This window comes from Protopterus annectens, chromosome 5.part0, assembly GCF_019279795.1.
Source record: "Protopterus annectens isolate FY-2018-M chromosome 5.part0, PAN1.0, whole genome shotgun sequence".
Classification (NCBI taxonomy): Eukaryota; Metazoa; Chordata; order Ceratodontiformes; family Protopteridae; genus Protopterus; species Protopterus annectens.
This window is the reverse complement of record NC_056735.1, coordinates 291,705,261-291,730,529: the sequence shown is the minus strand read 5'-3', so window position 1 is coordinate 291,730,529 and position 25,269 is coordinate 291,705,261. Positions and strand designations below refer to the sequence as shown.

Here is a 25,269-nt window from a genome sequence, read left to right as displayed (position 1 = left end):
CATCCTTTTATAATAATCAGTGTTCAGCATAATAACTACCCCACCCCCTTTATCTGGTTTCATGATCCTGTATTGATCACTTGTCTTAATACACACAAAAGATTGAATGGCTCTGATAACCGTTTATTAACTGAAATGCTTGAATTGGTTTTGGAAAACAATTTTGTGTATTTTAACAACAATTATTATATACAGAAAACAAGGAGTTGCCATGGGGGCCAAATGTGCCCCCATTTATGCCAGTCTAATTTTAGCACAATGGGAGTCTGAATTCATATTTACTATTATTTTTTGGAAGAAGATTTTACTTTATCTGCGATATTTGGATGACATTTTGATTGTTTGGGGGGTTCTAAGGAACAGTTTAATGATTTTACTATATTTTTAGGACAAACTACTATTTTTTTAAAATTCACTAGTCCTATTTTTGATAATGTTGAATTTTTGGACATTAAGCTCACTGTTGTTAATAATAGAATTGAATCAAGTTTATTTAGGAAGAAAACACACTCTAATTCGTTCCTACATTTCGACAGCTGTCATCCATTTTATCAAAAAAGGAATCTGGTCAAAGGCCAGATGGTCAGACTGTCTAGAATAGTCAGTGACAATCAAATGTTTGAACAGGAATTGGATGTACTTATGAGTATGTTTTTTGCCAGAGGCTACCCTTATGATCTTGTTTTCACAATTAGTAAGGAGGTGAAAACTATGAGGATGACCAAATACAAACCCATTATTGTATATGAAACATCAGAGTTGATTACACCCAAATCAATTGTAGCTAGAAGTGACACATTTATTATTCCATTTAATAACAGAACACAAGAGATTGTTATTAGTGTCCAAGAAGCATGGACTAGTGTTATAGACTCAAATGTGGAACTTTCAAGTATTTTAGGTACTACACCTAAATTTACATATAGTAGAGAAAAACTTGAACAATTTATTTGAAAACAATTTTAATACTGATCTGTTTAGACACTCTAGGATGAGTAAATGTGGCTTATGTCACGTATGTAGATTTATTAATGATGGTCCTTACATTTCTATTTACAATTATGGGAAAACTCTTAAATGCTCAGGCCATTGTAACTGCAACTCCAGCATGGTTGTTTATGCAGCATTATGTACAGCTTGCCAAGCATTCTACATAGGGAAAACTATCAGAAGATTAAAAACGCGCATTATTGAACATCTAAGTGATATTAAAAGACGCAAAACAGCCAACATGTTATTTAACCACAGTATTAACTGTTCCAACTTTAAAAGATTTTTGTTTTTTGTCATTGATAGAACACCACCTAATACACACATAGGTGGTGATGAAAAAACTATGTTAGAAGCCAAAGAATGCTTATGGCAACTTAGGCTCAATGCCTGTAAATCGCCTGGCCTCAATGAGCAAATAGCAATCTCCAGCATACTCAAAGTCAGATCACATTTTATATGAATTAAAGTTATATTTTTATCATATATCCAGTGTTTGAAATTAAATGTTTAAGTGATTACTTATATTTTACTATATTTTATTATGTTTTTCATTAATCACATATTTTATATAATATATTGGTTATTTCAACATAATCAATTCTACATAGTATGTTGATTATTGTACATTTTTACATACATTAAACCACATTTTATGTATATATATATATTTATACTTATAATATATTTATATATAAATCTATATTTGTATTCAACATCTAGTATTTATATATTTTATTATTTTCATCATATTATTACATATTTATATACATTTTAACATTTACATTTATCAACACACTATATCTACAGTTACATATATAACAACATTTATGTGTTTTGGTGTTTTAATATTTTTAACACAGCAATATTTAAACAAACTCAAAGTTTTATTTATGTAATACAGGTCCTTATTCTTCGCTGCATCTTTAAGATGTGATGTACTGACCATTCAGTGATGATTATTGATTAATTGTTTATCTAATTGTTTTGAAATCGGTATATAAGGGATGATTAGCAACAGTAATTTGTACTCTGATGATGCCCCATGTCAGTGGGTGAAAGCGCTTAGTATTGGTGGATTGTATCGTGTTTTGTCTTCTGTTTGGTCTGTTTTTGTTCATTAAAGTATTTATGAAGAGACCAGTATCCAAGGTTTGCTGTATTTTTGGCTTACTTGGAGTTAAGGCAGAAGAGGTATTAAAGAAAATGGAGGATAAGGCAAAATCTATGCAAACGGTGAAGGGTTTCTTACAGGTTCAGCCTCCTAGATTTAGCAGAAACTGGCCAACTAAGAATTGATCCTTTCCAATTACAGACAGACCTCAAAGGGGAAGATACAGACGTCCAAGAGGTAGAGGTCAAACACAAGGTCCTTACAGGCCTCGACAATGGGTTGCATCAGGCCAGAAAGAAGGGGAAGACAGGCCACACAGTTGGCAAATGATCACCAAAGACAAATGGGTTCTCAACGTTGTATTTCAAGGTTACAGGTTCCACTTTCACACACTGCCAAGGTTAAAAGAAATGCCAAGTCTGCCACCAAATCAATGGGCAGAGGCTCAAAAACAAATTACAGCACCCATGGATATGGGAGCTATTCAAAAGGTACCATCACAGGAGCAAGGACAAGGATTTTACTCAAGACTCTTTCTGGTTCCCAGAAAGGACAAAGCCTGGAGGCCCATTCTGGATCTTTCATCTCTAAACACTTACCTGGATGTTCCAAAATTCAAAATGTTGACATTACAGCATCTTCTTCCCATGCTGGGCAAGAAAGCTTGGCTTGTGACTTTGGACCTCAAAGAGGCATACCTGCATGTCCCTATCAGACAAAACTGCAGAAGATACCTCCGATTCATAGCTAGTTCAATGCACTACCAATTCTCTGCACTGCCCTTTGGCTTATCTACTGCTCCCAGGGTCTTCACAAAGTGCCTGGCACCAGTAATTGCATTTTGCAGACAGAAAGGAATTCAAATTTATCTGTACCTGGATGACTGCCTGATTCAAGCAGAGAGCAAGGACATTCTTCTAAAGCAGTTGTGTCCAACCCGCGGCCCGCGGGCCGCATGCGGCCCTCAGAGCTCTTCCATGCGGCCCGCGACCCGTTAAGTACCCGTTAAGAACGGTTAAGTAGTAATTAAACTTTTTTTCCGTGTGTTTTCACGTCCGCGTCCTTTAGCTTTTTAGCGTGCGCATGTCACTGTACTTGTTTCCCTTTTTTCATGCCAGCGTCTTTCAGCTGGTCTGCGCATGCGCAAAGCACCGTCCGGGTTTTTGCGTCGCTAGATACATTCGTGATAAACAGCTTGAAGGAAGAGGATTGTGATCGCAAGAGGATTATTATATTTATTAATTTAATTAATACATACACTGACTACACATCTCCTGCAGTAACAGGTAAGTCGTTAGAGTAGACCTTATTTTGTTAATAGCAGATTAATGGAAAAGCTCCTAAAAATAGGTTCAGTTTAATTCTAGTTCAGTAAAACCAGGTCAAATGAAAGTAACTCAAGAGCTGAAGCTATTTTTGATAGATTTTCAAGCTCACTGTTGTTAATAATAGAATTGAATCAAGTTTATTTAGGAAGAAAACACACTCTAATTGCTCCTACATTTACAGCTGTCATCCATTTTATCAAAAAAGGAATCTGGTCAAAGGTCAGATGGTCAGACTGTCTAGAATAGTCAGTGACAATCAAATGTTTGAACATGAATTGGATGTACTTATGAGTATGTTTTTTTGCCAGAGGCTACCCTTATGATCTTGTTTTCACAATTAGTAAGGAGGTGAAAACTATGAGGATGACCAAATACAAACCCATTATTGTATATGAAACATCAGAGTTGATTACACCCAAATCAATTGTAGCTAGAAGTGACACATTTATTATTCCATTTAATAACAGAACACAAGAGATTGTTATTAGTGTCCAAGAAGCATGGACTAGTGTTATAGACTCAAATGTGGAACTTTCAAGTATTTTAGGTACTACACCTAAATTTACATATAGTAGAGAGAAAAACTTGAACAATTTATTTGAAAACAATTTTAATACTGATCTGTTTAGACACTCTAGGATGAGTAAATGTGGCTTATGTCACGTATGTAGATTTATTAATGATGGTCCTTACATTTCTATTTACAATTATGGGAAAACTCTTAAATGCTCAGGCCATTGTAACTGCAACTCCAGCATGGTTGTTTATGCAGCATTATGTACAGCTTGCCAAGCATTCTACATAGGGAAAACTATCAGAAGATTAAAAACGCGCATTATTGAACATCTAAGTGATATTAAAAGATGCAAAACAGCCAACATGTTATTTAACCACAGTATTAACTGTTCCAACTTTAAAAGATTTTTGTTTTTTGTCATTGATAGAACACCACCTAATACACACATAGGTGGTGATGAAAAAACTATGTTAGAAGCCAAAGAATGCTTATGGCAACTTAGGCTCAATGCCTGTAAATCGCCTGGCCTCAATGAGCAAATAGCAATCTCCAGCATACTCAAAGTCAGATCACATTTTATATGAATTAAAGTTATATTTTTATCATATATCCAGTGTTTGAAATTAAATGTTTAAGTGATTATTTATATTTTACTATATTTTATTATGTTTTTCATTAATCACATATTTTATATAATATATTGGTTATTTCAACATAATCAATTCTACATAGTATGTTGATTATTGTACATTTTTACATACATTAAACCACATTTTATGTATATATATATTTATACTTATAATATATTTATATATAAATCTATATTTGTATTCAACATCTAGTATTTATATATTTTATTATTTTCATCATATTATTACATATTTATATACATTTTAACATTTACATTTATCAACACACTATATCTACAGTTACATATATAACAACATTTATGTGTTTTGGTGTTTTAATATTTTTAACACAGCAATATTTAAACAAACTCAAAGTTTTATTTATGTAATACAGGTCCTTATTCTTCGCTGCATCTTTAAGATGTGATGTACTGACCATTCAGTGATGATTATTGATTAATTGTTTATCTAATTGTTTTGAAATCGGTATATAAGGGATGATTAGCAACAGTAATTTGTACTCTGATGATGCCCCATGTCAGTGGGTGAAAGCGCTTAGTATTGGTGGATTGTATCGTGTTTTGTCTTCTGTTTGGTCTGTTTTTTTGTTCATTAAAGTATTTATGAAGAGACCAGTATCCAAGGTTTGCTGTATTTTTGGCTTACTTGGAGTTAAGGCAGAAGAGGTATTAAAGAAAATGGAGGATAAGGCAAAATCTATGCAAACGGTGAAGGGTTTCTTACAGGTTCAGCCTCCTAGATTTAGCAGAAACTGGCCAACTAAGAATTGATCCTTTCCAATTACAGACAGACCTCAAAGGGGAAGATACAGACGTCCAAGAGGTAGAGGTCAAACACAAGGTCCTTACAGGCCTCGACAATGGGTTGCATCAGGCCAGAAAGAAGGGGAAGACAGGCCACACAATTGGCAAATGATCACCAAAGACAAATGGGTTCTCAACGTTGTATTTCAAGGTTACAGGTTCCACTTTCACACACTGCCAAGGTTAAAAGAAATGCCAAGTCTGCCACCAAATCAATGGGCAGAGGCTCAAAAACAAATTACAGCACCCATGGATATGGGAGCTATTCAAAAGGTACCATCACAGGAGCAAGGACAAGGATTTTACTCAAGACTCTTTCTGGTTCCCAGAAAGGACAAAGCCTGGAGGCCCATTCTGGATCTTTCATCTCTAAACACTTACCTGGATGTTCTAAAATTCAAAATGTTGACATTACAGCATCTTCTTCCCATGCTGGGCAAGAAAGCTTGGCTTGTGACTTTGGACCTCAAAGAGGCATACCTGCATGTCCCTATCAGACAAAACTGCAGAAGATACCTCCAATTCATAGCTAGTTCAATGCACTACCAATTCTCTGCACTGCCCTTTGGCTTATCTACTGCTCCCAGGGTCTTCACAAAGTGCCTGGCACCAGTAATTGCATTTTGCAGACAGAAAGGAATTCAAATTTATCTGTACCTGGATGACTGCCTGATTCAAGCAGAGAGCAAGGACATTCTTCTAAAGCATCTGGCATTTGTAAAAAAGTTATTAAGTTGCCTGGGGTACACCGTAAACGAAAAGAAATTAAAACTAGTACCCTCACGAGATTATATTCCTGGGTGGCAGCTTGAACACAACGGCCCAGATGGCTTATCTCACGCCAGACAAACAAGGACAGCTTACTCAGTACTTTCAGTTGATGGCAACAAAGACCCAGCTCCCTGCAAGAAAAATTCTGCAGGCCTTGGGTTACATGGCATCCTGCATACTACTTATTCCATATGCCAGACTGCATATGAGGAAGCTACAATGGTACCTAAAGAATGTATGGTCTCAGTACTGTCAAAGTTTGGAAACAGTTATACCACTAATCCCTTGCCTTCAACAGGAGTTTCAATGGTGGGCTCAAGCTTGTCACCTCAACAAGGGACAGCCTTTTACACAACCCACAGCCAGGCAAACACTGACAAGAGATGCATCGGGTTACGCCTGGGGAGCACACATGGCAGGCAAATGTATTCAGGGCACATGGACCGCAGAACAAAGGCATCTTCGCATCAATCAAAAAGAGATGCTAGCTGTACAAAATGCACTCATAGCTTTCAAGGACCTGCTGCATCCAGGACAATTACTACTAAAGGCAGACAACGCCACAGTTATGTGGTACATAAACAAGCAAGGGGGCACTCACTCCTACCCCCTATTCAGACAAGCTATGACCTTATGGAACACAGCTAAAAACCTTCAAGTTCATGTGCAATTCCTGCCAGGAGAGAAAAACACACTGGCAGACGACTTGAGCAGAAACATCATGGATCCCCACGAATGGGAGTTGAATCCACAAATATTCAGAATGATAACACAGAAATGGTGGAGCCCAGACATATATCTGTTTGCATCCCCAATAAACTGCCAGCTACAAAAATTTTGCACAGAGTTACCATCCACAAGCATGGAAAGTAGATGCCCTCTCATTCAGCTGGGAGAACCTACAAGTATACGCTTTCCCACCACTACCTCTCCTGCCAAAGTCACAGCCTTGACCCTCTTGTCCCAAACATTCCTCAGATACTACAATACTTAACTGAGATGCTGGACAAAGGATTCTCCTTCTCATCCATCAAGATCCACGCCTCTGCCATCTCTGCTCATTACAACACGGATCCACCAATTTTCTCTAATCCACTGTTAAAACAGTACCTCAGAGGGGCTAAAAACATAAGACTGCCCCATAGAGCACCTACTCCAACTTGGAACCTCAACTTTGTTTTGGAGAAGCTAACTTTACCCCCTTTTGAGCCAGCCAACACAGCAGAATTAAAATATATCTCTTGGAAAACTGCTCTGCTCCTGGCAATAACATCAGCATGAACAGTTTCAGAATTACAGGCACTAATGGCAGTGGAACCTTTCCTCATTTTCCACCAGGACAGGGTGTCTTTACGAACTAACCCTACTTTTATGCCAAAGGTGGTATCCAGTGTGGCTCTAAACCAAACTATTCACCTGCCAACTTTTTATCCTAAACCACAGAATAAAGGGGAGAGACTACTGCACTCTTTGGACATTCACAGGCAGTTACGCTTCTACTTGGACAAAACCAAAGCTTTCAGAAAATCTGAGCAATTATTGGTAGCATATGCTGCAGGAGCACAGGGAAAGCCATTTCAAAACAGACTATTTCAAAATGGATAGGACATTGTGTACGTGTCTGCTACACATACCATGGAAAACCTGTACCTAGCAGCATTAGATCTCACTCCACCATGGCAACAACCACTTCAACTGCCTACCTCAGATGAGTACCTACCAAGGATATTTTGGAAGCAGCTACTTGGAGTTCTATACACACCTTCACCAAGCATTACCATCTGCCTCTATACTCTACTCTAAATCCAGAGCTGGCTTCGTCACTGCTGTGCTGCAGGGCTTTATAGCCACCCCTAATGCCTTATAGAGCCAGCCACCCTTCCTCAGCTTTGGGATTCTACCCAAGTGTTAATGACTGCAGCAGTGTAACATGATGAACATAGTACAGTTTTGTACTTACCATAAATGTAGATGTTCGAGTGTAGACACTGCTGCAGTCCAGGTTACCCTCCCTCCTCCCCCCTCTTACGGGCTGGTACGTACCTATGTCTTCTATCCTTACTACCTATGGGGAGTATTTGCTGGTAGCTGTAAGTTGTTTTTTGCTTTTTCTTATGTATGTTTTATTAGCAATTGGAATTGCCTATATATTTAGAGGCACCTGACATCTGGGGCAAGAAAAACTGAAGAAAATGGCGTCTGCTGCATCTTGTATACCCCTGTCGCGCTGACGTCGGGGAGGAGGCGACAGCAACCGACACCGGACCAAGACTTTGGAACTCTGGCTGACTGCTGGACCGCCTGACGGCAGGATAACCCAAGTGTAATTACTGCAGCAGTGTCTACACTCGAACATCTACATTTATGGTAGGTACAAAACTGTACTTTTTATGAGCTGGTATGAAGGAAAAGATAAATGGGCAGTAGTGGTACTTGATATCCAGAAGGCTGTAACTCAATGAACCTATCTTTGCAGAGTCTTTTCCCAGAGGTCAAGAGTCCTTAGAACTGGTCAGAAGAGATGAAACCAATCTTGGGGAAACAAATAAGTGTTCAGAAATCCTCCTTGATCTCATCCCACAGAAGATGGATTTTTACTTGGTAATCATCAGTCTGACTACTGCAAGACAGTTTCTTAGGATCCTAGACTTCATTGCTTCTATGATTCATCTTGCAAATTTACCTATGAGAAAAATTCAGTGGTTTCTAAAAGCTCATCAACCCAACATTTGCTTCTTCTAGAATTTTTGAGTCCTGTTCTGGTAACTGCACTGGTGGAGACATCAGAGGCAACACCACTGTTATGTGGTACATAAACAAGTGGGGAGCATAAGATTGTACCATCTGTGCAAGTTGGCTGTGATGGCTTATATCTGCAAGCGTCCTGCATACAGTCAGGGCAAAATGTAATGGCAGACAAGTTGAGTAGGACCAGGACAGACCCCCCCCTCCTGAACAGGTGGCAATTGAATGGTGGGGTGGGGGTGGGGCCTTCCAGTAGAGCTATTTGCCTGCTTCAGAACAGACCTCTGAACAAAGTCTGCTCCAGAACTCCTTGGAAAACAGGTGCATTGCCATTCCTGTGGTTGGGAATGTTCCTTTATGCCTCTCCTCTCTCCATTGATATATGGGGTAATTGTGAACATACAGAAGGTCTGGCACCTGGTGAGAATTTGATGTACTTTCATAGTGGTGATTATGATTGTGCGCTTGATGCCATGGGCATTATTCATAGTGACATGGATACTGGTAGTTTGATACACTTACAAGTATTACATGGCAATTTGGACACTAGGACAGTTAGCCTATTTGTAGACTGAATCCATTACTACATACCATTTTGTCTCTCTCCACCAGGTACTTCACGATTGTCTCTGCTACCTGAGCAAACAAAAACATCATGTGGTATTTAAGGATTTCTTCCTTTTAACCTGCACTACTGCATGTGCAAGGGTTTATAGCTGCATGAGTAATGCTGAATACAATAGTAAAGCATCTGTTGTTTGTTCACAGATGTGGCAACAACTGCACCATCAATAATACACTGTGATGCAAGACAGCAGGCTGATGAAAGTAAAATGATGATCAGTGCTATTGCTCTCCTACACGTGGCCAACCTGCGGGCAGTGGCATGCAGTCCCAAAGTGGACCTTCCAACAGCAGGTTGATGATTCCCAGATGGGCAAGGCTGGGTCACAATTAGTGTAGCATGAGCACATGCCTTTCTCAGAAGGGGTTCATTCTGTGTGAAGCTCCACCTCTCTCTCTGATGCACACACCTCTGGATGAGGGCACAACAATGTCAGAGGTTGGAATACCTGCCATGCAGCCTGTCCACAAAGGTGTTAGGCAAAGGCAATGATCAGAGCTAACTACTGAGGCACATTGCATTGTCTGCAAAGCACCAGATGTGTCAGGACATTGTTCAGACACAGGCTACTGCTATCAAGAGTCAGAGATGGTGAGAGTGCTTCAGAGAATATGTAGGGATGTTTACTAGTACTTGACAGTGTTATGATTCTCTTGTGGAGCATGATTAATCACAGATCATCCAAGTTGGCCCATGTCCATGCTCTTATGAGAACTTACCAGACACACATGGCTGAAAAAGTTGAGCAGGGCAGAGGTCCTGTTTCTGTGTATAATGGCCATGTTGGGCATGTACTACAGGTAGTCCATTCAACTTCAGCATCCATGGATGTGGATTCCTCCATGAGCCAATACATAGTCATACTTCAGCGTCATGTGTAAGGATTTTGTAGTCTAGGTCTTGCAATATTGGCTAGTCAGTGTCAAGCACCTCTGCAGCATCATGTAGGCCACACAACCTTAACTCATTGTCAAGCTGTGATTGTGGCTCTGGTTCCCATTTTCTTGTTCCTTTCTCACTAATATAATTGGGGATCTTGTGTATGATGCAGTCCAGATGTAATCTGCCCTTTCACAGGTTAAGAAAACCCACAACAAGGAAGATCTTCAATAGGAAGTTTAAAACGGAAGATATGTTAGAGTTGGTGGGAAGAGGCCATCATTTAAGCAGCCATCAAGAGTGATTTGACTTTTTCTGGTTTGCACCTTACCCTATAAATACACTGGGCAAAATGCCCGTGAAGGATGTGCAGGGGACAGGCTGAGGGGGCTGTCCCTTCGCTTCTGCATGGGGCATTCCCTCCAAACAGCACTCCCCAGTTTACCCCAGGGAAGTTATGTATACAGCCTCCCCCTAGCCTAGCTGCACCATTGCTGGGCCCTAATCAAACTGCGATTGTCTGGGACCAACATTCTGCAGTATAGAGCCATGCTACTAGTTTTTTTTTTTTTTTTACTAAATATCATAAGCTTAAAAATTGAGCACCAGATGCATGATGCTTTGCTGCTGCACTGGTTTAGGACTCGCCTACAGGAGCCTCTTCATCCCTTTCATATTCATAACTTGGGATTCACCTGTGCGCAAAATATGCTGAAAAGATTAAGTAAATAAGTACTTGAAGAGTTGTGAAAAATGCTCCCTATAACCTTAACATTAGATGGTTGATTTCTTCTCTTTTTGGTGATTATTTTTCCCATCTTTCCTTAGTTTTGCTCTTTTCCATTGCAGGTGTTAAGATCATGTGCAGCTTTAGCGCCTCCTATTCAGATCAGGAGGCGGCAATGAGTGATTTTTTTTTTTTCCTTTTGTGTGAAGAGTTGTATGAAAGGTTGGACACTAAGGAGATAGAAAAGGACCGGTACCGATTGGCTAGACAGAGGGACCGAGCTAGGAAAGATGTGCAGCAGGTAAAGGTAATAAAGGATAATGAGGGAAACATACTCACAAGCAAGGAGAGTATGTTGAGCAGATGGAAACAGTACTTTGAGGGGTTGATGAATGAAGAGAATGAGGGAGAGAGAAGGTTAGATGATGTAGGTATAATGAATCATTAAGTGCAATGGATTAGCAAGGAGAAAGTAAGGATAGCTATGAAGAAGATGAAGAATGGAAAGGCTGTTGGTCCAGATGACATACCTATGGAAACATGGAGGTGTTTAGGTGAAATGGCAGCGGAGTTTTTAACCAGATTGTTTAATGAAATCTTGGAAAGTGAGAGGATGCCTGAGGAATGGAGAAAAAGTGTTTTGGTCCGATTTTTAAGAGTAAGGGTGATGTGCAGAGCTGTAGTAATTACAGAGGGATTAAATTGATCAGTCACAGCATGAAGTTATGGGAAAGAGTAGTGGAAGCTAGGTTAAGAAGGGGCATGATGATTAGTGATAAGCAGTATGGTCTCATGCCGGGAAAGAGCACTACAGATGCATTGTTTGCTTTGAGAGTGTTGATGGAGAAGTACAAAGAAGGTCAGAAGGAGTTGCTTTGTGTTTTTGTAGACTTAGAGAAAGCATATGACAGGGTCCCTAGAGAGGCGTTGTGGTATTGCATGAGGAAGTCGGGAGTGTCAGAGAAGTATGTAAGAGTAGTACAGGATATGTACGAGGGTAGTGTGACAGCAGTGAGGTCTGCGGTGGGAGTGACAGATGTGTTTAAGGTGGAGGTGCGATTACATCAAGGATCAGCTCTGAGCCCTTTCCTATTTGCAATGGTGATGGACAGGTTGACAGACGAGATCAGACAGGAGTCCCTGTGGACTATGATGTTTGCAGATGACATTGTGATCTGTAGTGAGAGTAGGGAACAGGTGGAGGAGACCCTGGAGAGATGGAGATATGCTCTAGAGAGAAGAGGAATGAAGGTCAGCAGGACTAAGACAAAATATACATGTGAATGAGAGGGAGGATAGAGGAATTGTGAAGATGCAAGGAGCAGAGGTGGCGAAGGTGGATGAGTTTAAATACCTGGGATCAATAGTTCAGAGTAATGGAGTAATGGTGAATGTGGAAGAGAGATGAAGAGAGTACAGGCAGGATGGAGTGGGTGGAGATGAGTGTTAGGAGTGATTTGTGACAGACTAGTACCAGTAAGAGTGAAAGAAAAGGTCTACAAGAGGGTAGTGAGACCAGCTATGTTATATAGGTTGGAGACAGTGGCATTGACAAAAAGGCAGGAGTTAGAGCTGGATGTGGCAGAGTTAAAGATGTTAAGATTTGCACTGGGTGTGACGAGGATGGATAGGATCAGGAATAAGTATATTAGAGGGTCAGCCCAGGTTGGAAGGTTTGGGGACAAAGTCAGAGAGGCAAGATTATGTTGGTTTGGACATGTGTTGAGGAGGGATGCTGAGTATATTGGGAAAAGATGCTAAGGATGAAGTTACCAGTTAACAGGAAAAGAGGAAGGCCTAAGATAAGGTTTATGGATGTAGTGAGAGAGGACATGCAGGTGGTTGGTGTGACAGAGCAAGATACAGAGGACAGGAAGAAATGGAAACAGATGATGTTCATCGTGTTTCACTGTTGCAGTCATTACACTTGAGTTATCCTGCTGGCAGGTGACCCGTAGTCGGCCCGAGTTCCAAAGTCTTGGTCCGGCAACGGTTGCTTTCGCCTCTTCCCTGACATCAGTGCACCAGGGGTATAAAAGTTGCAATCGACGCCATTTTCTCCCGTCTTTCTTGCCTCGCCGTGCCGACGCAAAAGCAGTTCGCTAGTGCCGGTCGGCCGACTCCTGAGATTTTCAAAATTGAATTTGAGAACCAAAGTCTTCAATAAAGCTAAGTACCCCGTTGGAGAAACTTTTTCTTGCTCCAGACCGATGTCGGTAAAAGTTAATAATTGTATTTCTTGTGGGAAGCAAATACCGCATAAGGACTTTCACTCTTACTGCATTCCTTGCCTAGGCCCTGACCATGACGTTACTAGTTGTCGGTTTTGTGCTAGATTCAATAAACGCACTATTAAACGTCTGTTTGATTTTGCCCTACATTGTTTTGGATGATTTAATTATATAATGCCGTCGGACCAACCAATGACCGGAATGTATAAAAAACGTAAAGACAAAGAAAAGGACAGGCATCCGAGGTCCAAAACCGATGACGAAGCCTCTTCTAGGCCAGTCGCCAGTTCTCAGTGAGGGTCTTTCGCAGCCCCTGACACCCGCTACCTCAGAGCCACAGGCCTTGACCAACAGCCATGTGGAGACACTGAGGCCTGTGGAAACTCAAGGTACTGGGCCTATGGAAACTATACCCTCAGATGGGTCCGGAGCCACTGAGCAGGCATCGGCTTCTGAGGGTGTTTTCAGACCTTCACAGCTTACAATTAAGGCTACTACAGCAGCAAAGGCAAAGTCCAAAACACCATTAAAGACAAGGAAACAAGTGCAGCATTCTCCAGAACAGTCATCCATGCCAAAGAAACAGATGCTTAAAATGGCCGAAGACCTTATTACTTTAATCAGGGGCTCCCATCCCCTTCCTGATAAAAGGCCTAGGCAAGACACTGATTATGATTCCTCTGATCAGGTTTCCATTTCCTCTGATTCTTCTTCTGAGCAGGGCTATTCTCTCCCTCCCTATGAGGACTCTGATGCTGAAGAGTCCATTCCTTCAGCCTCACCGCCTGGGGATTATTCTTTTGGGGAAACCCTGCACACCATGAGGGAGCATTTCCATTGGGAGAGCCAGGATTACTCAGAATCCAAGAAAAGGCTCAGAGATTTCCTTTCATTGCCTCAGCACAGGCCCCTGGCTATCCACCCTGTGCTTGATATTGTAGATGTTTTTTTTCTGAATCCAGTCTGACTCCAGATTCTTTACCCCCTGCACCAGTAAAGCCAGACAGGTACTACAAGGTCCCTGACTCTCATATATTTCTTTACAAAAACCCTGCTGCAGACCCAGAAACAATTTCTCAGGACCCTAAGGGGGTTAAGGCTTCCACTGCCAAAAATCCAGTCCTCTCAGATAGGGATTCCAGAGCTCTGGACAGATGGGGGGAAAAAAGTTTACACTTGTCCTGCTTTAGCTGTAAGAGCTTTAAACTGTCAGATTCACATGCTTAAATATCAACAGTATCTCATGTCATTGTTAAAGCAGAAAATGGTTACAAACATAGAAAGTCCTGACAGTAAAGAAATGCAGGATGTTCTTCATCTCACATTGCTGCAGTCCTTACATATGGGTAGTCCGCTGTCCTCGGTCGGCCCGAATACCAAAGTATTAGGCTGACGTCGGTCATGGGCGCTCAGATCTGACATCAGAGTGTCAGGGTATAAAAGCGCATGACCAACGTCATATCCTTAGTCTTTTTTGCCGCATGGTCCGATGCAGAAGCAACGTTGCAAGTGCCGTTTGGCGTTCTGAAATTTTCGTATTCTGAGTTTCAGACCGAATCCAAGTTGGGCTAAGTACCCGCTAGAATAGTTTTGTTTTTTCTTGCCTCAGTTAATTCCGGATGTCAGAAAAAGTGAATAATTGTATTTCTTGTGGGAAACAGATACCGCATAGGGATTATCACTCTCTTTGTATTCCTTGTTTGGGACCTGAGCACGACGTAGTCGGGTGTCGCTTTTGTGCTAGGTTTAATAAGCGCACCATTAAACGTAGGTTAGATTGCGCTAGGCTTGTCTTTGGTAAGCGGTGTAATTATACCATGCCGTCGGATCCTCCGACGCCCGCTACCGCGAAGAAGCGCAAAGACAAATCTTTAAAGTCCAGGCAGGATGAGTCGTCCGTTCCGGACGCCGGTTCTTTAGAAACTACGGTGGAATCTGTGGATCCGGCCGAGGTTTCAGTTGAGTCTCAGGGGGAGACTTTAATTTTGCAAGATGTGGCCTCTCAGGAGTCAGGTCAGGCTGAGGGGGCCTCTCAGGTTGCTGTTCTCCCTTCCTTGCCTAAGGTGGTTAGGCCTTCTTCTGTCTCTAGGATTCCTTCCAAAGGCAGGGCTGGTTTGCCTTCCACGGGTGTCAGTCCTAGTTCTGCAGGTTCTGTGCCTAAAAAACACATGCTTAAAATGGCAGAAGATTTGATTTCTTTAATCAGAGGTTCTATGCCCCCTCCTGATAAGAGGCCTAGGGTGGAGCCAGAGGTGGAAAGTTTGGATCAGGCTTCAGATGACTCAGAGTCTTCGGCTGAAGACATTCAGGATTTTCCTCCTTATTCTGATTCTGATGCAGAGGATTCCACTCCTTCTGCTTCTCCTCCAGAGGATTTTTCTTTTTCGGAAACCCTACATTCTATGAGGGAGGATTTTAAATGGGAAGGTCAGGATTTCTCAGATTCCCGGAAGAGGCTTAGGGAATTTTTGTTTTTACCACAACATAGGCCCTTGGCTATACCTCCTGTTTTGGATGTTGTTCAAGACGTTTTCTCCGAGGCTTCCCTTAATCCAGACTCTCTGCCTCCTGCGCCAGTTAAGCCGGACAGGTATTACAGGGTGCCTGAGGCTCATAAATATCTGTATAAGAGTCCAAGGGCTGACCCAGAAACTATTAGCCAGGGACCTAAGGGTGTCAGGGCTTCTGTTGTAAAGAATCCGGTTCCTATAGATAAAGAGGCTAGAGCTTTGGATAGATGGGGTAAAAAGGTGTACACCTCTTCCACTTTAGCAATGAGGGCTTTGAATTGCCAGTTTCATATGTTGAAGTATCAGAATTTTCTCCTTACTCAACTAAAATCTAAAGTGGATGCTTTGGCAGAGGGCATAGAGTGTAAAGAATTACAGGATTTGGTACATGTCTCTGAACAGGTGGGTAAGCATTCTTTGCAGTGTGGTTTTGATGCTTTACAGGCTTCTTCCAGGGTGGCTGCCACTGGTTCAGTTATTCGCAGGCACGCCTGGCTTAAGGATCAGAATTTGTCAGAGCATGTTAAAACTAGAATTTTGGATGCTCCTTTACAGTCTGAAGTTTTGTTTGGTTCTCCTGTGGAGTCGGTCTTGAAGAAAATGGAAGACAAGGCTAAGTCTATGCAGACTGTTAAAGATTTTTTGCAGGTGCAGCCTCCTAAGTTTAGCAGGAATTGGCCTACTAAGGGGTGGGCTTATCCTTCTTCTGATTCACAGTCTAGGGGTAGATCTAGACGTGGTAGGGGCAGAGCTCAGAGTACTTTCAGGCCTAGAACATGGAGTTCACCTGCACAATCTACAGGTGAGGGCAGGGGCCAGTCCTTTCGTAAACAGGCCCAATGACCTGCATTTTCTGCTGCCAGATTCTTCTTGCCTGGCAGCTCCTTTGGGAGGAAAGTTGGCACTCTTCAAGCAAAACTGGCTTTTAGTCACCCAGGACAAATGGGTATTGGACATTATAGACCGAGGCTACAAGTTTTATTTCCATACATTGCCTCCTTTCAAAGGCATGCCAGACGTTCCTCCTCAGCAAAGGGTAGAGGCTCACAAGCAGATTTCTTTACTTCTTCAATTGGGAGCTATACAGCAGGTCCCTCTGTCAGAAGTGGGCCTAGGATTTTATTCTCGCCTGTTTCTAGTACCAAAGAAAGGAAACACGTGGAGGCCGAGTTTGGATTTATCTATCCTCAACACATACCTGGACTTTCCAAAATTCAAAATGTTGACGTTGCAACAACTTTTACCTCTGTTGGGCAAAGATCACTGGATGGTAACTCTGGATCTCAGAGGCTTATCTTCATGTTCCTATCAGGCCCAGTTGCAGGAGGTACCTGCGCTGGCTGGAACTTTACATTATCAGTTCTCTGCATTGCCCTTTGGCTTATCTACTGCGCCCAGGGTGTTCACAAAGGTTCTGGCTCCAGTGATAGCCTTCTTCAGGTTGAGAGGAATACAAATTTATCCTTATTTGGACGATTGCCTGATTCTTGCTCAAGACAAGTACGAACTTCTTCATCATCTACAGTATGTGATAGCAGTGTTAAGGTGCCTAGGGTATTCTGTGAACGAAACAAAGTCCAGTCTAGTACCCTCTCAGGAAATGTGCTTTCTGGGTGTGAGACTGAATACAGCTTCCCAGATGGCTTTTTTGACCCCGGACAAGCAAAAGAACCTTACTCTTTACTTCCATCAATTGTCTCTATGGTCCAGGCTGACTGCAAAGACAGTCCTTCAAGCCTTGGGGTTCATGGCATCTTGTATCCTGGTGCTTCCCAATGCCAAACTGCATATGAGGAAGCTTCAATGGTATCTCAAAAATGTATGGACACACCACTGCCAAGATCTGGACACTGTCATTCAAATAATACCTTGCATTCAAAAGGAATTTTTGTGGTGGGCTCAGGAATGTCACCTAAACAAGGGACTCTCTGTGACCCGACCAGAGGCGAGTCAGATTTTAATGACAGATGCCTCGGACAAGGCTTGGGGAGCACACCTCAATGGAAAATGGGTTCAAGACACGTGGCCTGCCAGACTTCAACATTTGCATATCAACTTGAAGGAGATGTTAGCAGTCCAATTTGCATTGATGGCTTTCAAGGATTTATTTCACCCAGGGCAAGTGTTGATTCAAACAGACAACACAACTGTCATGTGGTACATCAACAAGCAAGGGGGAACCCATTCGTACCCTCTTTGCAGGCAAGCAATGATTTTGTGGGAGACTGCTCTGTTTACACCTCAATCTTCAGGCAAGGTTTCTACCAGGAGCACAGAACTCCTTAGCAGATGTTTTGAGCAGACAGATAGTGGATCCCCACGAGTGGAAATTGGATCCTCATGTATTTCGAAAGTTGACAGTGATATGGGGAACTCCAGACATAGATCTGTTCGCTTCTCCACTAAATTTCCAGTTGCCAAAGTTTTGCACAAAAATGTTTCATCCCACAGCTTGGAAAGTGGATGCTCTATCATTCAGTTGGAGCAATCTTCACGTCTATGCCTTTCCACCTCTGCCTCTCCTCCCCAAGGTACTCTTGAAGGCCAGACAAGACAAGCCATCCATGATTCTAATAGCTCCAGATTGGCCTCGACAGCACTGGTACCCACTGCTGAGAAGTTTGGCAGGAGCCTCCATGGCCTTTGCCTTGATTCCGCACCTTTTGTCACAGGAGGGCAATCATTTCCTCAATGTCAGGATTCAGTCCCTACATCTAACAGCCTGGCATATTCTGTTCTAGACCCTGGAGGGTCTCAGCTTCCACAACAAGTTTTGAATGTTATTTTGGAGGCCAGAAGGCCTAGTACAAGGAAAGTTTATGCTGATAAATGGAGAAGGTTTTTTATTTGGAGCAAAGCGAAGGACTTTGATGTTTCCAAGCCTGATTTAGGTGTTTCTCTTCAATATCTTACAGAATTATTAGACAAGGGTTTGTCTTTCTCCTTTGTAAAGGTTCATGCTGCAGCCATTTCTGCTCACTATGACTGTGACCCTCCATTATTCTCTCATCCTTTGTTTAAGCAATTTCTTAGAGGGGCAAAGAACATAAGACCCCCACGTAGAGCTCCTACTCCTGCTTGGGATCTCAATTTTGTGTTGGAAAAACTTACTTTACCACCTTTTGAGCCTGCAGCTACTGCCGAGTTAAAGTTTTTGTCCTGGAAGACTGCTTTTTTGTTGGCCATTACGTCTGCAAGAAGGGTTTCTGAATTACAGGCTCTTATGGCAGTTAAACCCTTCCTAATTTTTCATAAGGATAGGGTATCTTTGCGTACTAATCCTACTTTTATGCCTAAGGTGGTTTCTAATGTGGCCTTGAACCAATCTATTCATTTGCCTACTTTTTATGCAGACCCCCAAAATAAAGGGGAGAAAATTTTGCACACTTTGGATATTCACAGGCAGTTGCGTTATTATTTGAGCAGAACTAAAGGGTTCAGACAGTCTCAGCAGTTGTTTGTTTCTTTTGCTTTGGGTTCTCAGGGAAAACCTGTTTCAAAACAAACTATTTCTAAGTGGATTGGTTTTTGTATTGCTTTCTGTTATTCCCATCATGGTAAGGAGATTCCGGCTGGAATCAGGCCTCATTCCACTAGGGCTACTGCCACTTCTACAGCTTTTTTAAGGGGAGTAGCTACTAAAGATATTTTGGAAGCAGCTACTTGGAGTTCAGTGCATACTTTTTCTAAACATTACCACCTTCCTCTTTATTCCAAATCTAGGGCTGGATTTGCCACTGCAATCTTACAGGGCATTTTGGCAGCTCCCAATGCTTTATGATTTTGCCAGCCTCCCTTTACCTCTGCTTTGGGATTCTACCCATATGTAAGGACTGCAGCAATGTGAGATGAAGAACATAGTACAGTTTTGTACCTACCATAAATGTAGATGTTCGAAGATCCACATTGCTGCAGTCCAATTTACCCTCCCTCCTTCCCCTCTACAGTTTGGATTGGTTGTATGGTTTGGGTGGTAGCTGTTATTTGTACATGCCTTTTTTGGGAAGTATTCTATTTTGGCTGTGGCCTTTCTTTTTAGGGCCTTCTGACATCTGGGGCAAGAAAAGACTGAGGATATGACGTCGGTCATGCGCTTTTATACCCTGACGCTCTGATGTCAGATCTGAGCGCCCATGACCGACGTCAGCCTAATACTTTGGTATTCGGGCCGACCGAGGACAGCGGACTACCCATATGTAAGGACTGCAGCAATGTGGATCTTCGAACATCTACATTTATGGTAGGTACAAAACTGTACTATTTATTGCATGCAGTTGAACAAGTGGGAAAGCATACTTTGCATTGTGGTTTTGATTCATTAGAAGCTTCTTGTAGAGCCACAGTTACAGGCTCAGTTATTCGAAGACATGCTTGGTTGAAAGAACAAAGTTTACCTGACCATGTTAAAGTAAAATTATTGGATGCTCCACTACAGCATGATACTTTGTTTGGCGTTAAGGCAGAAGAGGTGTTAAAGAAAATGGAGGATAAAGCAAAGTCAATGCAAACGGTGAAAGATTTCTTTCAGGTTCAACCACCTAGATTCAGCAGAAACTGGCCGTCAAAAAATTGGTCCTTTCCAGTGTCAGACAGGCCACAAAGAGGCAGATACAGATGCCCAAGAGGCAGATCTCAGCCCCAAGGCTCCTACAGCCCTAAACAATGGGGTGCTTCAGCCCCCAAAGGAGGAGAAGACAAATCACAACCTTATAGGAAACCGTCACAATGACTTCCCTCTGCAAATGCCAAGCTCTTACCAGTTGACGGCACCCCTAGGGGGAAAGCTAGCACTTTTCTCAAAAAATTGGCACATGATCACCCAAGATCAGTGGGTGCTGGATATAGTATCTCAGGGGGTACAGGTTCCACTTCCACACGCTTCCAAAACCAAAAGGTATGCCAAACCTGCCACAAAACCAATGGGCAGAGGCACAAAAACAGATTGCTGCTCTTATAGATATGGGAGCTATTCAGAAAGTTCCACAAGAAGAACAGGGACAAGGATTTTACTCAAGACTTTTCTTAGTGCCCAGAAAAGACAAAGCCTGGAGACCAATACTGGACCTGTCAATCATAAATACTTTCCTGGATGTTCCAAAATTCAAAATTTTAACACTACAACAACTTCTGCCCATGCTGGGCAAGGAGGCTTGGCTAGTTACTTTGGATCTCAAGGAGGCATACCTGCACATCCCAATCAGACAATCGTGCAGAAGATACCTCCGATTTATAGCAGGCTCAATGCATTACCAATTCTCTGCACTGCCTTTTGGCTTATCTACTGTGCCCAGGGTCTTCACAAAATGCCTGGCACCAGTAATAGCATTTTGCAGACAAAAAGGAATTCAAATATATCCCTACTTGGACGACTGCCTTATTCAAGCAGAGAGCAAGGACATTCTTCTAAGGCACCTGTCGTTTGTAAAAAGATTGCTAATTTGCCTAGGGTACACAGTAAACGAAAAGAAATCAAAACTAGTGCCCTCTCAAAGAGATAATATTCCTGGGTGCAAGCTTAAATACAACTGCCCAGATGGCTTATCTCATGCCAGACAAACAAAGGCACCCAGCTCCCTGCAAGAAAAATTCTGCAGGCCCTGGGTTTCATGGCATCCTGCATTCTACTAATTCCATATGCAAAACTGCATATTAGGAAACTACAATGGTATCTAAAAAGTGTTTGGACTCGGCATCTTCACAGCCTAGAGACTATCATAACCTTGATTCCCTGCCTACAACAGGAGTTTCGATGGTGGTCCCAGGCCTGTCACCACAACAAGGGACAGCCTTTCACCTTACCTAAAGCCAGGCAGACAATACAGATGCATCGGATTATGCCTGGGGGAGCACATATGGCAGGAAAATGTATTCAGGGCACGTGGCTCAAGGAACAAATGCATCTTCACATCAATCAAAAAGAGATGCTAGCTGTACAGAATGCTCTGACAGCCTTCAAGGACCTAATACATCCAGGACAACTATTAATAAAGACTGACAATACCACAGTTATGTGGTACATAAACAAGCAAGGGGGCACACATTCCTACCCCCTATGCAGACAAGCCATGACTTTGTGGAACACAGCACTGACCTACCGGGTACATCTGCAAGCACAATTCCTGCCAGGAACAAAAAATACACTGACAGACGAACTAAGCAGAAATCTCATGGATCCTCACGAATGGAAGCTAAATCCACAAGTGTTCAACATAACAAGGAAATGGGGACACCCAAACATAGATCTTTTTGCCTCCCCTCACAATTGCCAAATACAGAAATTTTGCACAAGGACTTATCACTTTCAAGCATGGAAAGTGGATGCTCTGTCATTCAGCTGGAAAAACCTGACAGTCTATGCCTTCCCTCCGATGCCTCTTCTCACCAAGGTGCTTCTAAAAGTCAGACGAGAGGCCAAAAATGATCCTGATTGCACCAGACTGGCCACGCCAGCACTGGTACCCAGTCCTAAAGACTTTGTCCCAAGGACCACCTTGGCCTCTACCTCAAATTCCTCATCTTCTGACACAGCAAAACAATCAGATTCTGCACAGTCAACTCAGAACCTTAAACCTGGCAGCATGGCAGATATTGTAGCCACTCAGACTGCACCTCTCTCTAAAGCTGTTATGGATGTAATTTTGGAAGCCAGGAGGCCCAGCACTAGGAAATCTTATGCAGAAAAATAGAAGAGATTCTGTGCTTGGAAACGGGAACAAGGGCTCAACCCCCTGGTCCCCTCATATGCCTCAGATTTTGCAATACCTGACCTGAGATGTTTTATTTATTTTTATTTTTTTTTATTTATTTATTTAACATTTGTTGACCGGGAAAGTCCGACTAGGTTCCACCAATCCTGTTTTCAGCGGAGGCCCGGGGAGAAATACTCCAGAAGCATGTTTTTAGAACATGTTGTGACATGTTGGACAAAGGCCTATCTTTTTCATCTATTAAAATCCATGCCTCTGCCATTTCAGCTCATTACAATACGGATCCTCCTATTTTTTCACATCCTCTACTACGACAGTACCTCAGAGGGGCAAAGAATATAAGACCCCCTAGGAGAGCACCAGTGCCTACTTGGGACCTCAATTTTGTTTTAGAAAAATTAACACTGCCTCCATTTGAACCAGCCAGCACAGCTGATCCAAAATACTTGTCATGGAAAACTGCTCTGCTCCTAGCAATAACTTCAGCAAGAAGAGTCTCAGAGTTACAGGCATTGATGGCTGTGGAACCTTTCCTCATCGTTCTTCAAGACAGGGATTCTCTCAGGACATACCCAACATTCATGCCAAAAGTGGTTTCCAATGTGGCCTTAAATCAAACCATTCATTTACCTACTTTCTACCCAAATCCCCAGAATAAAGGGGAAAGACTTCTGCATGCTTTGGATATACACAGGCAGCTGCGATTTTACTTGGACAAAACAAAAGCTTTCAGAAAAACTGAGCAACTGTTTGTAGCATATGCTGCAGGATCACAAGGAAAGCCTATTACAAAGCAGACAATCTCCATATGGATAGGACACTGCACCCGCTTCTGTTATGCACAACATGGCAAATCTGTGCCTAAGGGCATTAGGCCTCATTCTACCAGAGCAACAGCCCCTTCAGCAGCTTTCCTCAGCGGGGTTCCAACCAAAAACATTTTAGAAGCTGCAACCTGGAGCTCAGTGCACACTTTTACCAAGCACTACCACCTACCACTATACTCCATATCCAGAGCAGGCTTTGCCACTGCAGTTCTGCAGGGCTTGTTAGCCTCACCAAATCCAATCTAGACCCAGCCACCCAACCTCAGCTTTGGGATTCTACCCAAATGTAATGACTGCAACAGTGAAACATGGTGAACAGTACAGTTGTGTACCTACCATAAACGTAGATGTTCGAGTGTATTCACTGTTGCAGTCCAGGTTACCCTCCCACTATCCCCCTCTTTGCTGGGACTATTCTGCACTTCTCAACTCTATACAACCTATGTGGTGTATTTGCTTGTAGATGAAGGAAATGTTTATAGTAATATATGCATGGTTGTTTGGCATATTTTTATCTTTTCAGCCTTCTTATCTGGGGGCACCTGACATCTGGGGCAAGAAAAACTGAAGAAAATGGTGTCTGTTGCAACTTTCATACCCCTGGCGCACTGATGTCAGGGAAGAGGCGACAGCAACCAACGCTGGACCAAGACTTTGGAACTCGGGCCGACTACGGGTCGCCTGCCAGCAGGATAACCCAAGTGTAATGACTGCAACAGTGAATACACTTGAACATCTACATTTATGGTAGGTACACAACTGTACTATCTGCTGTGGCGACCCCTAATAGGAACAGCCGAAAGAAGAAGATAAGTTAGTGGAAACTTAACTAATGCCATTTGGAAAGACTGTACAATTTACACTGGTCATAAAACATCACTGTGTAACCATCTACACTAATCAACACATAGTGTGACACTACAGGACACTTGTCTCACTCAGCTAGCTGTTGACCTGTTCATAAAGGAATGCTGTCTTCTAACTGCACTCACTTATGCATACTAATCATGTCCTACACTTCTACAGTTTTACTGTACACTGTCATTTTGTCTACTGTTATATTCATGTGTCTCATTTATGTTAACTCATTTCATATTGGTATATGCGCTTATAAATATTGTAATTTATGTGAATAATTTCATTGTTTTATCAACCTCTATGTTCATACATTTTATAAATACTCTGGCTGAAGGTTTCTTGTATCTACCTTTAGGGCAGGGAAATGACAAATGGTGCTCGACCAGCTCATTCCCCAGGTGAACAAAATGAAATAAAAATTAAGTTGTGAATTTAAAAGTTATAAGGCTTTGATAAGGGGTATGCATGCCTTTAGAGCTGGTAAGTTTGTTATTAAAAAGGTACAATGCGGAACTACTGATAGCCTGTGGCTGCTGAAGGTGTGATTACTGCTGTTTATTATTTGGTGTGGCAGTGTCTTTTATGGCAATGGAACTTGAAGAGTATGTTTTGAAGTTATGCTGCCTGTTTTTATACTCTACTTTCTGTTGCCATTAATGGCCACACAGTGCATATGCAGGCATTGTATTGGAATTACTTGGGAAATTTGAGGTAAGAGGCTTTATTGCGAGTCAGGGGAAAGTAAGTCATCCACCTGCTGTTACGTTTAGTACATTTTAATTATGTTATTCCTCCAGTGCTGTTGCTTTTCTGAGATGCAGTTACATACTTGAAAATGTTGTATTATGAACATAGTAAATTTGTCACTTTAATATCATCTTATAACTTTGAATTCTGAAATGTTTATTTCAGAATGGGAGTCAGATTGTAGATTATCCTATGGAAGAAGATGATTCCTCTTCATCACATGTAAGTAAATCGTTCTTA

The 25,269-nt window shown here is 42.0% G+C and overlaps 1 protein-coding gene across 1 annotated transcript in view; it reads left to right on the top strand.

Moving 5' to 3' along the window:
- The window catches only part of RPS6KA3 (ribosomal protein S6 kinase A3), a 1,945,113-nt gene that overhangs the window by 76,722 nt on the left and 1,843,122 nt on the right, over nucleotides 1–25,269 (top strand). Inside the window, exon 2 of the mRNA XM_044072275.1 lies at nucleotides 25,195–25,251. Within this exon, the coding sequence (XP_043928210.1) occupies nucleotides 25,195–25,251 (57 nt within the window). The remainder of the gene's footprint in view (nucleotides 1–25,194; nucleotides 25,252–25,269) is intronic.